At 39.6% G+C, this 14,012-nt stretch overlaps 2 protein-coding genes across 2 annotated transcripts in view; both read right to left on the bottom strand.

Annotated features, from left to right (window-relative positions):
* The window catches only part of LOC119499822 (trace amine-associated receptor 13c-like), a 978,627-nt gene that overhangs the window by 242,273 nt on the left and 722,342 nt on the right, over nucleotides 1–14,012 (bottom strand). The gene's annotated exons all lie outside the window — the stretch shown is intronic.
* Nucleotides 1,033–14,012, bottom strand: part of abcb6b (ATP-binding cassette, sub-family B (MDR/TAP), member 6b) — a 29,795-nt gene continuing 16,815 nt past the window's right edge. The window contains exons 15-19 of the mRNA XM_037790104.1: nucleotides 11,322–11,496; nucleotides 11,019–11,131; nucleotides 10,660–10,754; nucleotides 4,838–4,906; nucleotides 1,033–1,704 (exon numbers count right to left, since the gene is read on the bottom strand). Coding sequence (XP_037646032.1) covers nucleotides 1,590–1,704; nucleotides 4,838–4,906; nucleotides 10,660–10,754; nucleotides 11,019–11,131; nucleotides 11,322–11,496 — 567 coding nt within the window. The 3' untranslated portion in view covers nucleotides 1,033–1,589. The remainder of the gene's footprint in view (nucleotides 1,705–4,837; nucleotides 4,907–10,659; nucleotides 10,755–11,018; nucleotides 11,132–11,321; nucleotides 11,497–14,012) is intronic.

The raw sequence follows: 14,012 nt of genomic DNA, 5'->3' as shown, positions 1-14,012 counted from the left end.
TAGTTTCAAGTCTTCTTCAATACAGCATGATGTTCATTTAGTAAATCATGGTCCCATTTAGAGTCAAATAGACCATAAAGCAGGGGATGCTTTAGGGCGGGGCTACCTTGTGATTGACAGGTTGTTACCACGGCGTTGTAGGGTCTGGGAGTTGTTCGTGTTTTTGTCTTACAACTTTAACCCTTTCACAGCGGGTTTTCAGTTCATGAAAGTTAATTGTAATATTTTTAGTCGCCTAAAAATGTCTTACTCAGCGTTCGGTTGTACTTAGCTCCACCTTCTCGTGTCACTTCTGGTTGCAAAAAAACAAGATGGCGATGGCCAAAAAGTTAATCCTTATACACATACAACGGTTCGTATGATATCTTACGAAAAGTTATTTTGTTATTTTTTTGTGCATTTTCCTATGAATGTCCAGCAACAAATCAGTGTGCAAGATCGTGGTTTGGGTGAAAATAACTTAAAATGGCGTTACTTAAGTAACAAATAAGTCAAACGTTTAGGTTAAAATAACTATGGAAGTGGCATTCCTTAAGTGCGGAAGTTACGTGACAAATAAATCAACGTTTAGGTTAAAATAATTATGAAAATGGCGCTACTTAAGTGCAGAAGTTACGTAACAAACAAGTCAACGTTTAGGTTAAAATAACTACGGAAGTGTCGTTATTTAAGTTACTTAAAAATTCCTAATTTTTTTGTGCATTTTCCTATGGAAGTCCAGCAACACGTGTGAATTTCCACTCATTACATGCATACAGTCTTTTATTTAATATGTCAACCATGTGTTTAAAACTGTTTAAAACTGCGTCAGTAATCCGGGAGAAAATATGTTTCCCTCTGAATGTAATTGAGAATGCAGTTTAGTTGTTTGGAAACCTAATTTTGTAGGAGACAGGGTTGTAAAAGGATCGTGACGGTAAATCTATCTTAACATGTCTGAAAGGAGATTCTGATACATGTAGAAGATGAAGTATCATTTTACAGAGAAACACCGTGACACAGTTGTTGTTTCAGAGGCTTTTATTACTAACGAGACACAGTTCCAGCTACAACACCCTCTCCATCTGTCTTCCTCCTTCTGGCCCTCAGGCTGCTGATATAGTTTTACTCTAAACAGTAACCTTTGACACCGGCTCTCTCAGCCCATCCAGGATGTTTTCACCAAAACAATCTCAGTAACATAATCGCCTCTGCTTTTAATGACGCCGGTGGACTCTTCTCTTCACAAGCAGGATATCTGACCACGTGCAGGTCCTTCTGCTGCAGAAGAGCTTTCACCGCGACATTTAGTCAATTCTTCGGCAACTATGTATGTTTTCTACAGCTTCAGTTTTTGTTGTTGTTCTACAACATTCATATGTAACAGTTTGGCATCAGCAGAGTATATTATTAGGACAAATGTAATGCTGCATGAAACGGGCTGCAATGATGACAACAGCTCACAGTTTCAACTTAATTTTCTAACCAACTGAAGGGGTTCACTTTCTCCTGACTTTACTGTAGCCGTAGCTGCAGATACAGTACATCAGATATGACAGAAAATTATGTGGTATATGGAATTTAAAAAAATGTTCATATTCAGTTTGGTGTCAAGTGTCTTGAGTCTGATTGTTCATCTGTGTTTCTGTTTGTGTGTCGTCACTTTTCTGCTGTTTCATCCACATGGCTGCGTACAGACCTCCCTGGACCAGCAGCTCCTCATGTCTGAAAAAAAGGAGAACAAACAAAAGTACATCATCAACAAAGAGTCAGTAACTCTTCTCTGCCCGTCTAAAAAAATTGCAAAATTCAGGACTTGTTTTTCTGGTATTTCCATTCTGATTTTCTAAAACACAAATTTAAAATATGGATAAATGGATAGCTGCAGCATCCTTAAAATGATTTGTTTATTATTAGTCTTCCAGATTAAATTTGAAAAACGAAATATCATGTAACAGCAAAGAACCCAGTTTTGATGTCCAAAATGTCAGACTTTTCCTGCCAGTTCTTGAACGCAAATACAAACGAGAAGAAAACTCGTAAAAATAAAGTTAATATATAACAAATTTTCATTAGTAAATACAATTAGTAGGAGATTTAATGTCAGCTGCTACATGGTTTTTCAATTTAACATAAAAAGGACATGTTTTTATTGTACGTGTCTGCAAACTGTTCATTGCCAACATGTTTATTATTGAACAAATCTGTAACAGACCACATTTTATTTATTAACTTACAATATCTGTTTTATATCCACTGTTATTGCGGGGAAGAAAAAGATAAAAGAAAAGGAGGAACAGCGTTTTAAAAACAAAGGAATAGATATTAAAGGAAAAGAAGAGCAGGCGGAGGAGAAGGTGGGTCACTCATAATGTCTTGTGACACCAGAGCGGCTTTAAAAACAAAGTTGAGCCATATAAAATCCTCCTGCAGACTTTAACCAACTTTACTATGAATTAGTAAAAACCACAAGTGTGTTACTGTCTGGACTGCCAGACGGAAAGAGAGCGAGAGAAACACGGCGAGGGTCAGAAATAAGGACAAACAGCGAGATGGAGAGAGAGAAAGAGTACAGGTTGATGCAGAGGAAGAGACCAGCAGACACGCAGGGAGAGAATAAGAGAGGGGAAATAAAGAGAAACATGGGACGAGAGAGTAAAAGAAGAGGTTAAGAGGTCAATCTGAGGACAGAAAACGAAGGAAAGTGGAAGAGGAACAAGAGAAAATGATGTTAAGACTCATCATATCTTAAAAGAGTACTCCACTGACACTGTCAGACAAAAAATGAGGTGTGGTCAGACACACTATTGAAAGCGACTGCACCATTGACCAACTGCCATTTAAAGGGCATCTTATTCAAATAGTAAGATGTGCCTACATAGGCGGGTTCACAGCACACGTACACTCTGCTTGTCACACACAGCGACGCACAGCAATGCTTTCCTCCTCAGATAAATAGGTCATCAGAGTTGTCGGAGGTAGAGGGTCCACTGGCCAAGGACCACATACCCGTCCCTTCACATTAATTCGGCGATAAATAGTAAACAGAGTGCCCTCCTCAGTAAACACAATATGAAACTCGTCGATATAAGACTATTCTAGGGCTGTACCGAATAGTTGGATCTGTCGAAGCTTCATTCATAACGTTGACATTCAAATTCTAAATCTAGATTTGAATGCTGCACAGTCTTTTTTTTTTGCACGTCTATTCGTTCAGTTTAAAGCTGGTATTTCTGCACAGTTGCAGATAAAGATTAAAGGCTACACTTATATTATTAGTATTATACATTTGTAGAATTGGCTGCGTAGGATCGTTTCCCACTTGTGTGATCCAAACAAATTCAGGGTGTTGTAAAGTCCAAAAGTCCAACATTTATTGGAAAAACGATAGATGTAATAATTTCTAAAATTCAAAACATGTTTTTATCTACTGAAATATTGTGCTTCAATCCATATTTGTTGGTGTTTAGCCTTTTAAAAACAGCATTTTAATTGCAAATTGCACATTTGCTTCTGTAATTTGCAGAATCCACCATTTAAATAGCAATGTCCCAGCTGCAAGCATACCTGGCTTTTAAAGGGAATGGGAGATGACACCCTGATTGGTTTAATTCATGTTACGCCCAAAACACACCTATGATTAACTAAGAGACTAAAGACAACCCCTTTGCCTCTTGTGCTGTACTTTGCGCCCAGATTATGCGTCGTTTAACTATCAAAAGTAGAGTTGGACACACCCTAAATGCACTTGTGCCATGCACTTTAGACCATGTGCTTTGTCAAAACCTGGCGCCTACATGATGGTTGGGTGGGTTACTCTGAGACTCAGTAGAGTATCTGTGCTGCGCCTGTCCCGCAGCTTTACAGATGTCGGCCAAAAAGAAGATAACCAAGGAGAAGAGATTTTGAGTGTGGATGAAGATCTTCACAAAAAACACCTAGAAATGTTATTCTGGACACATGTTGTATTCACACGTAAAGAGTGTTTCAGAATTAGCCGTCTTAGCGCGGCGGACATAGTCCTCATAAAGAATGTTAAGCACAGGGACAGCCTGAGGACGGGATGAGGCTTCTTCCTGTCTCGGTTTCATGATACACTCCCGCACTTTGTGAAAAAAAAATAGTGTGTATTCTGACACCGGAGGTTAAATGGGCTTGTTCATGTTTACATCACAGTGTCGATCAAAAGATGGATGCCTTTTGGTTGGTGTTCCCCACACATGCCTGCAGGGACAAACAAAGTCCATGCATGTGTTCACCTTCCACCACGGCACCCCGTATGTTACCAACTGAGCTCTCAGGTGTGTTCTTATCGATACCCTAGTGTTATTACTGACAACATATTCATCTGGATGATATCAGTTTATCTCAATTTTAACATTAGAGAGTGATATATGTCACTTCTATTCACGTCTTGCTTGCCACTGCCTCTGTGTGTGTGTGAGTGACCTCAGTGTGTGAGAAAGGAAGTCTTCATTACCAGCTCCGATATCAAAGGACTGTATGCATCGGCAGTTAAGTGGCAGCTCCACCGTGTGTGTGCGTGTGTGTGTGTGTGTGTGTGTGTGTGTGTGTGTGTGTGTGTGTGTGTGTGTGTGTGTGCGTGCGTGTGCGTGTGTGTGTGTGTGTGTGTGTGTGTGTGTGTGTGTGTGTTGTGGAGTAGTCCATCAGCCTCTGGGGCTGACAGAGATACCAGAAGGGTTTAAGAGTCACACACTCTGAGCTTTTGATCCACAGATAACAAATTTGCAAGCACTTAGGACACACACAATCATTCAGGTGTGTCACACAAGCACACACACACACACACACACGCATCAGTGGCTGTTAAAAATGTCCCCAAAGCACTCGGCTGTACCTTCCTCTCTCTGCTATCTGTCCGTTGTGAACCACCAGGATCTGGTCTGCTCCGACGATGGTGGACAACCTGCAACATCAAAACACAAACATTACTCCTCTTTAGTTCACTCATATTATTGTGTGATGTTTTGTATTGTTATTTAACAGGCATGAAATAAAAGCCAGCATCAAAGAGTTTGCTTTTTAGTTTGTCTAGTTTCAAAGAAAATTCAACAGAGCAAATATCCTCCACCTCCATTATTATTAAAGCAGTGTGGATAAAGGTGGTGGAGTGAACATCCTGAACACCGGCCAGATCTACAATATAGTCTCCTTTCCCACTGGACAAAAAAACCACTAACACCCACTAACATCTGGCTTTTGTCTTCAGTGGGAAAGGTTACAATCAGCATTCGTTCCAAATGACTCTGCAGTATTCACGGGTATTTATCGGCTCCAGCTCCGATCGGAACCAATTGAAACACGACACCCGGGTGGACACGATAATTTCACTTTTCCGGTGCAATGCTCTGTGACGCGCATTGAAGTGAATATATAATTAATCGAATCTACAAAGATCTGATTGATCTTTTCACTACAGTTGTACTCAAAGGCTAATTCTGGTTTATTAATTATTTTCGTAGCTTTGGAAATCATTTCTACTTAAAAGAAAACACTTTATTTAGAAGTAAAACTTAAAGTGAGCACACGCCTAATGTTGGCAGTAATCCCTAAATTCATTGTGTAATCCTCCTGTGGACATGTACGTAATATTAATTCCAATGTTATTATTATTAATAACAGAAATAATGGCCAAAGCTACGAACACAGGATCCAAGCTATAATAAACCAGAAACACTCTGGTGAAGTGCCACAAAGTGTGGAAGAGGTAACAGATCAAAGACTTTTGACCAAGCAGTGTCTTCACAGCGCTTTGGAACGAGAGGAAGGAAGACAGTAATGGAGACAGTAACTCCAGAGGTGCCAGAGGTCGTGAAGAGGAGGATAAGATGAGGAAATGGAAAAGAGGGAGACACATGCTGTTGAAAGAGAGAGTCGTAACATGCGGTTAGATGTTAAATATGTTCAGCTGTCTTATAAAAGTAAAATACGTACAGTCATTCCTCAGTAATCACTAACACACAAACAAACACACACAGCGGAGTATATTACTCTGGGTGGAGGAGAACTCCGTATGAACCTGTCTGTAAATTATTAAAGTTAATATTTACGACCAGTCTCTGATTAAAGACACAGCGATCTAAATGGCTCTCAGCTTCGGACTCGACTTTGTGATGTGACCCAATGGGGAGTCACAGAACTATTTCTAGGGTGTCGTAAGATATTCATGGCTGTGTGATTGTGTCATTCTCTGTGTTTTTCATTAAGAAATGAAAATGTGTGAGATAAATGTATGAAGTCTGAAAATAGATTTTTTGAAAAGGGGAAATCATATCCTTGCACACGACACTGTGTGCAGAACCAAAAAAAAAATGGTTCAGCAAACCATCGAGTTCATGCCTCTCCAAACTGCTGAATGTCACTTTAAGCTCCAGCAGAGCCACCACTCTGCTTTAGTGTCATCATGGCTATCTTTGGACGTCCACCTTCAATATTTGATAGAAAACCTCGGTCAAAGGTAGAAATATCTCTCCCCAGAGACTGCAGACGTCAAAGGGTTTTTATTCACTCATTCAGGCTTTATAGCAAGAAGAAAACACCCAGTGTGTTTACACGAAGGCAGTATACTCTATATATCTAGGCCCATCTATACTATTAACTTTATACTGCATATCTTCTTCTCCTCGACTGGGACGCAGTGAAGGAGAAAATCACATCAACTCAGGTTAGCCATCTTTCTAGGCCAGACATAAATGTTTATGACACAAATAAACTACATTTTACCAGGGAAATAAACACAATATTTGACCACTTGGTCTCTTTATATTATTATCTTTTTCTTCATTAACACAAATGTGATTTTTTTCTACTTGAAAACATAAACAAAGGTCTGCACATTGGAGCTCCCTCCACAAGTAAGTGACGTTTCGAGTTTTCTTCAGACTTCTTCACTGCACATCACTACCACCTATATCTCAGTATACTGTAAATGCCAAGGTGAGGAGTTCATTGCTCGGTTTTATCAGCAGATTGCTACCACGTTCATTCCCTCCATCCATCCAATAACTGAAGTTGATTAAAGAGAGATCTCAGCTCACCCTTCAAAGTTAAATCATGACCCGTCTGTTGTGATGGCTCGTAGGATCAGGACTGTTTATTGACCTAATCAGTTGGGCCTTAAATAAAATGAGAACACCCACACAGACTCCATCTGTTGCTGCTATTGAAAGATTAAGAAGCTGGTGGATCAACTTATTGAAAGACTGCCGGTCAATATAACATCTAAGAGAGAGACTTACACTGCAAAATGAGCACCGAGCAATAAATTTAATTAGGAAGATAATTAAAAAAAAAGACCTCAGAGCTCAGCTGGTGTCAGTACCAGTCACAGGTGATTAGTCACAGTCAACATCTGTAAACAATGTTTGTATGCATTGGTCCGTTTCCATACAGGTGCACATTCTCATGTGTGTGCGATGGGTATAAATGCATACACAGCATTATAACACTAATGCTGCATTCACATGGAATCAGGCAGATGGTAGACGGCAGGCGGATAACACCTTCTGGACGACAAAACAAACAAACAGTCTGACAGAGCGGCAGGACGGCAAAACGAAACACACGTGACGATGTTGCTATGGTGATGGAATAAAATATATTAAATAAAATTATGTTGTGTCTAATATTTTATGTAATTATTCTAGTAAAGCTTGTAGCTATAAAATTAAACATAACATTCGGTTGTAAATTCCGTCGCAGAGGACGGCAAAAAGTTTAAATATTTTAATTTTGGTCGGCAATGCCGTCTACTCATTACCATTGCCGGTATTCTCTGCCGGCCTCACCTAATTTTACCGTCCTGCTCTCGGCCACTAACATGATATCACATGTTTGCCGTCAACCATCTGCCTGATTCCATCTGAATGCAGCATAGGTGTCTACAGCCATGCTAGCAGCTTTGTGAGGCTGTACTTAGGTACAGCTGTGAGTTAAATGCTAACATGCATGTCGATGTTTAGCAGGTATAATGTTGTTTACTATGTTCACCATCTTAGTCTAGCATGTACGCTAACGTTTGCTGATTAGCACAAATTAACCTATAACTAAGGCTGATTGGAATGCCATTACACTGTAAAAAAAAAAAAAAAGTGTAAAATAACAGAAATTTTCCGGCGAGAGGGGCGCCAGAAAATGTCTGTTAAAAAATGGAAAAATACTGTCCATTAATTAACATAAATAAACTGTTAAAAATATATAATATTATATAATTAGCCTTTATTACTGTAATATTACAAGAAATATTTTATTTTTAACATATATTTATTGTTAGAATAGTCATACACCGTAAATCTAAGACCATTTACATGTAAATCACAAATGAAACATGTAATTTAACGTTGCAAAAACCCAAATTTACATTAACTCTCAGAAGTTTTGCAAAAAAAATCTGTATTTTTACAAGAAATAATTTTTGAATTCCATGAAATAGTTTTCTTCTAACATAAATTAATTGTTAAAATAGAGTCAGAAAACTCTAAAAAAAAGAATAATTATCTTTAAAAATGATCAAGAAAAGCTTGAAATACAGATAATTACAATTGTGATTACAAAAAATACTGTAAATCTAAGACCATTTACATATATAAATCACAAATGAAACATGTAATTTTTAAAAAAAAAAATCTGTCATTTTGAAATACAGACAAAAAATGTAAAATTTATTGAAAAAAACTGTAAAAAAAATGTTGTTTTTTTTACAGTGTAGTTTAGCAGGTATTTGATCGAAAATGTTTGACTTGATGATGGTGCAAGAGGAAAAGCCAGGGAATCAGCAAAGTTGCAGTATTACAATTCATCCTCAGGGGAACATGAAAGTCTGAACCAAATTTCATAGTCATCCATCCAATTGTTGAGATTTCCAGGCCCCGAAGCTATAAATCTATGGCTCAGACCAGATCTGATTTAACTTCTATATAAGGAGCTGCTGGCTGCTAAATGGGGCAAATAAAAGGAAAAACATAGTTCAATATCTTGAACCAGCAGCCTCACTTACATCAAGGTAATTGGTCATTTTAAAAAAAGCATTTCTTTGTTTTATGGTTTGTTGATTGTTTCCAAATGCTGCTAGGGTTTAGGTCTAATAATATGAATATATAATAAATACAATAACCCATTGAACTGATGATATAGAACACAGAGGAAATGATGAAAAATGTAGCAGGAATCACTCCTGATGTATTTTAATGTCTGCGAGTGTCAGAGCCTTTCAAGTCTTTTTCAATATCACTCAGACTGATGAATAACCAGACATCTGTTTCTTTTACTTTTGTTGACCTGTCATCACGCGTCACCTCATATCCTCCAATCAGCTTTTCATTTAATCTCTCCATCCTTCTCTTTGTGTCCGCTCTAATCCCGTTTCCCTTTCACCACATCCATCACCCATCCCTTTTCCTTTCATCTCTTTTACTCACAGTTTGGGTTTTCTTTTAAGTTTGGTCCGGTATTATAAATTTAATCACATTGTAACCGACCACAGTCATTTCAATGGCAGAATGTGTGTTTGTACACTCAGTGTCAAAGGAATAGAAACTCATGTTTATTGAATTATTGAATGGATTTCCATGACATTTTGTACAGACAGTCATGGTCCCCAGAGGATGCACTCCACTGATTTAGCTGATCTACTAATTTCTCCTCTAGCGCCCCCATGAGGCTGACATTTGTGTGTTTTTTAGTGAAATGTCTCAACAACTATTGGAGGATTACCATCAAATTTGGTACACACATTCATGTCCCTCTCAGGATGAATTGTAAGGACTTTGGTGATACCTTAACTTTTCCTCTAATGCCATCATCAGCTGTACCTTGGTTTTAATAGCAATTAGCAAATTAGAGCAAAATTGCATTCCCATACAACTAAACTGCATTCTCAATCACGTTTTGATGATTAAATTCACAGTTTTTAACAGTTTTAAACACATGGTTAACGTAAATTGACTAGGTTACTACTAGGCTTATTAAAAAAAACATCATGATTTGGTTTAAAATGACCATGAAGTTGAAACAAAACAAAACAAAAACGCAACAAAACAACTACCTGTCATTGTCAGCACGTTAGTATGCAAAGCTGTGAGCCTAAATACTACCTCACAGAGCTGCTCATAGACTCTTTGGATCTTATACCACTTGCAGGTTTCTCCTCGCCGCAAACCGACATTCTCAAAGGCCCTCAAAGTTCTCCATTTTCACCGCCTATCCACGTCCATGTAGTTAGAAAAATTTGGATGTGCACGGAATGGCGAAAAACCGATCGCATGGTAACCCCGCAAAGGGCAATGTCTGATGGTGTGACATCACTTTGGCCACGCAGACACTCGCAACCCTCACAGATGCGGCAAGCATAAATCACGCTTTAGTCTTGTTAAGCCGAAACTACACTTTTTTGTTCCAGTGCATTTTGTGTTTTTTATCATTTTGGAGGGTTAATTGTCTTTGTATCTGAGTTCAATTCTGCATTTCGTTGTCTCAGTACCTGTACTGTGTGCAATGAGAATAAAGTTGAATCTTATCTAATAATAAATAGCATCCAGTGGCTTTAAGCTGCAGCACTTGGTGTCTTGACACTCAGAAATTGTGTCTGCTGCTCAAGTAAGTAAAGGGAACTTATTAGGAAGCTTCCCAGTTATACGACACACAGCTGTGTAACAATATCACCTGTGTGCGACCACTATAGTCGTCCTGTTGGTGCAGACCTTGGCCAGTGAAGCCTGGATGTTCCTCTCAGTCTGGGTGTCCAGTGAAGACGTGGCCTGGTGGAACAAACACAGTGTATCAGTAAGTAATAAGTAGTATAATTAAATGAGATACATTTTATTTCTAAGTGCACCACTCCTTAGAGACAGAAAATGGAAGTTCTCAAGATATTTCTGTATTGGCCTGGGATGATATTGCCTCGTGTCCTGTAGTGAATATACTTTAACTCTTCATGTTCCTATAAACTACACAGGAGAGTGTGTGTTGTTCAAAAGTATTAAAGTGCTGTAGTGTGAGTGCTGGCTTCCTCATATCCTCACCTCGTCCAGCAGAATGATCCGAGGTTCTTTCAGGATGGTTCGAGCGATCGCCACTCTCTGCTTCTCCCCACCGCTGAGCTTCAGACCTCGCTCCCCCACCTCCGTGTCATATCCTGATTGGACACAACGCCATCATCATCATCGTTATTATCATCATCATTATTCACTTTCTCCATCCAGATTTTCCAACGTCAGGATTCAAATCTGCAAACGTCCAGTTACATGTCTGCTTCAGCCAACATCTGAGTCAAACAACAAAGTCATTTTATCATCAACACACACTCACACACACCCCAGCCTGACCCTGAGGTAGCTCCAGTATCCTGGCGTGTATGTCGGCGGCCATGGCAGCTCCCTCCACCTCCTGGTCGCTGGCTGTGACTCGGCTGTAACGGATGTTGTTGCCGACGGTGTCGTTGAAGAGAACCGTGTCCTGGGGAACCACGCCGATGTGCGACCTCAGAGAAGACTGACGCACCTTGGACACAGAAAGGGACAAAACTGTCAGCATCGTTACCAAGCGAACGCAGATATTTTGCTAACCTGGACTGGAACCCGACCCTTTAAGCATCAAGTCTTAATTTCATGTCAGATTTACAGACCATGAATGGAAAACACCACTCAAGTGTTTGCAGTGTATGGCATCCTCAGATCTGCGAGTCATGATCCAAACTTATAGGTTTGTGTTGAACTAGGTCTTTCTCTCCCACACAGCATACATCTACATAAATGTTGCATGGGTTGATTCATCCTATACTATATAATGCATGCTGCCCCAGGTCACAGACAGCACACGTCCTGAACCAGTTTCTGTCCCTGTCTCTCCGTCTCTCCCAGAGGACTTCACATGTCTGATTTTACCCACTCACCTTTCTTCTTTTGCTTCTCTGCATCCGATTTAATCGGCACCTTCAATGTCCTTACTTATGGTTTAATGGTGCACACTGCAGCATGAGGGCTAAACCAACATTTCTATCAAATATTTCCATATAGATGGTGCTCAGTTTTCTAGCAACAAGCCAACAATAGTGATGTTACTTACATTATATAGAGGAAAGAGAAAACATGGCCATTGGTCACCAGTTTGATGAAGTAACACCAACTTTAGACAAATGTCTGATATGTCAAAGTTTGTCAATCTTGGTATACCTTCGATTCAACGGTCTCTTTTAATCAGTATATTAAAGCTATGACCAAGATCGCCTTCTTTCACCTACGCAGCATCGATAAAATAGGTCTTTTTCCATCCATGGCTGATGCAGAGATCCTTATTCACGCCTTTGTGTCATCCAGACTGGATTATTGTAATGTTTTATTATCAGGCCTGTCATGTTGTAGTACTAGCAGTCTTCAAATGGTTCAGAACGCTGCAGCAAGAATCTTAGATTTGAGCATATTACACCAGTTTTAGCTTCCCGTCATTGGCTCCCTATCCATGTGAGATCAGACTTTAAAGTGCTTCTGATGACTTACAAAATTGTAAATGGACACGCCCCTTCCTACCTGTCGGATCTCCTTAAACATTATGCTCCAATCAGGACTCTCCTCTCTCAGAATACAGGGCTCCCGTCTGTCCCCAGAGTGAAAACGAAGCCAGCAGGCCAAAAGTGCTTTTCTTATCGAGCGCCCTTCCTCTGGAATAACCTCCCTACGGACATCAGACCTTCTGGTTCTGTAGAGGCCTTTAAATCCAAACTCAAAACTCATCTTTTTGTCTTAACTTTCAATTTGTTTCTTATTCTTTCGATATCCAGCAGACGGGTCAGTCTCAGTCTCAATGTCTCAATTTGAGCCTTGTAGACTAAATAAAATAATGTGGAATGCACAACCCTGTTTTCTGTTAGCTTGCTATTCTCAGCCAGATTTTCAAAACATATTGTTACTATTTACTTTACATATTGTTATCATGTTACTAAACATGTTTACATCTCCAGACTGTGAAGAGAAGATGGTCCGGACTAGAAGGTCCAACTTGGTCTGATCAGTTCACTTCCCCATATAAGAAGAAGCTTCTTATTGTTTCATGAATCTGACTCTTGATCTCTCCGGAGATAATTTCCGGTTTTCTCTCTGGTCAGAGTGCAGCACTTTGAGTACTTCCTGTGGAAAGCTTTTCCACCGCAGCCTCAACAATACAAATTCCATTTCCTGCACCAGCTCGGTTTGGCTGGTAATCAATCACTTTCCCATAATTTGATCTTTGCCGTTTACTTTTGGTATTTATTCCAAGGAAGAACAACACAGCATCTGTTTCTGATCGAGGCGGGCTGACAGAGCTCCAACATTAAATGTCAGAAAGAGAGAAACGGACAGATGGAGAGGGAAATGGAAAAAAAGGCTTTTAAAGATCATTCAGACATCAATGTCAGAACAAAAAGGGAAAATATTAGTGTAAGACAGCTGTCCTCACACACAAGACATAATGACTAACATTACAGTAAATCTGTAAGATGACGCAGTATTTAAGATCTATTTATTATGTATAGTTGCTATAGAAAGGAGGTTGGCTGGATGGTTGGGTCAAAGCACTGGACTCAAACACTTTGTTAAGGTTATTGAAAAAGTCCACAGGTGCTCTCTCACACTTTTGCCATTGTTCACTTTTTCAATACTAACTAAGACCACAATCTTCCCATAACCTTAACCATGTGCTTTTTTTAACCTTTATTTATTCAGGGGAGATTCACTGAGAGCAATGCTCTCAGTTTCAGGAACTCTCTGATCACATTCACACAGTTACACATTCACACCTGGAAGCTGCCCAGTACAACCACAGTCTGATCTACTGCCACTGAGCAGCTCCACTGGAGCAGTTGGGGTTAAGGGCCTTGCTCAAGGGCACATCACTGGTGGTAATGAGGGACCCCACCCAGATTCATTATTCACCCAGATTTATCCTGCCGGTTGAACCGGCAACCTTCCGGTCGTCACCTCGCTTCTCTAACCTTTAGGCCACCACTGCCCACTGCTTTGAGTTGCCTAAACAATCCACTA

This window comes from Sebastes umbrosus, chromosome 13 (assembly GCF_015220745.1).
Source record: "Sebastes umbrosus isolate fSebUmb1 chromosome 13, fSebUmb1.pri, whole genome shotgun sequence".
NCBI lineage: Eukaryota > Metazoa > Chordata > Actinopteri > Perciformes > Sebastidae > Sebastes > Sebastes umbrosus.
Note: the sequence above shows the minus strand (reverse complement) of the source record. Positions and strands in the feature narration are given on the sequence as shown.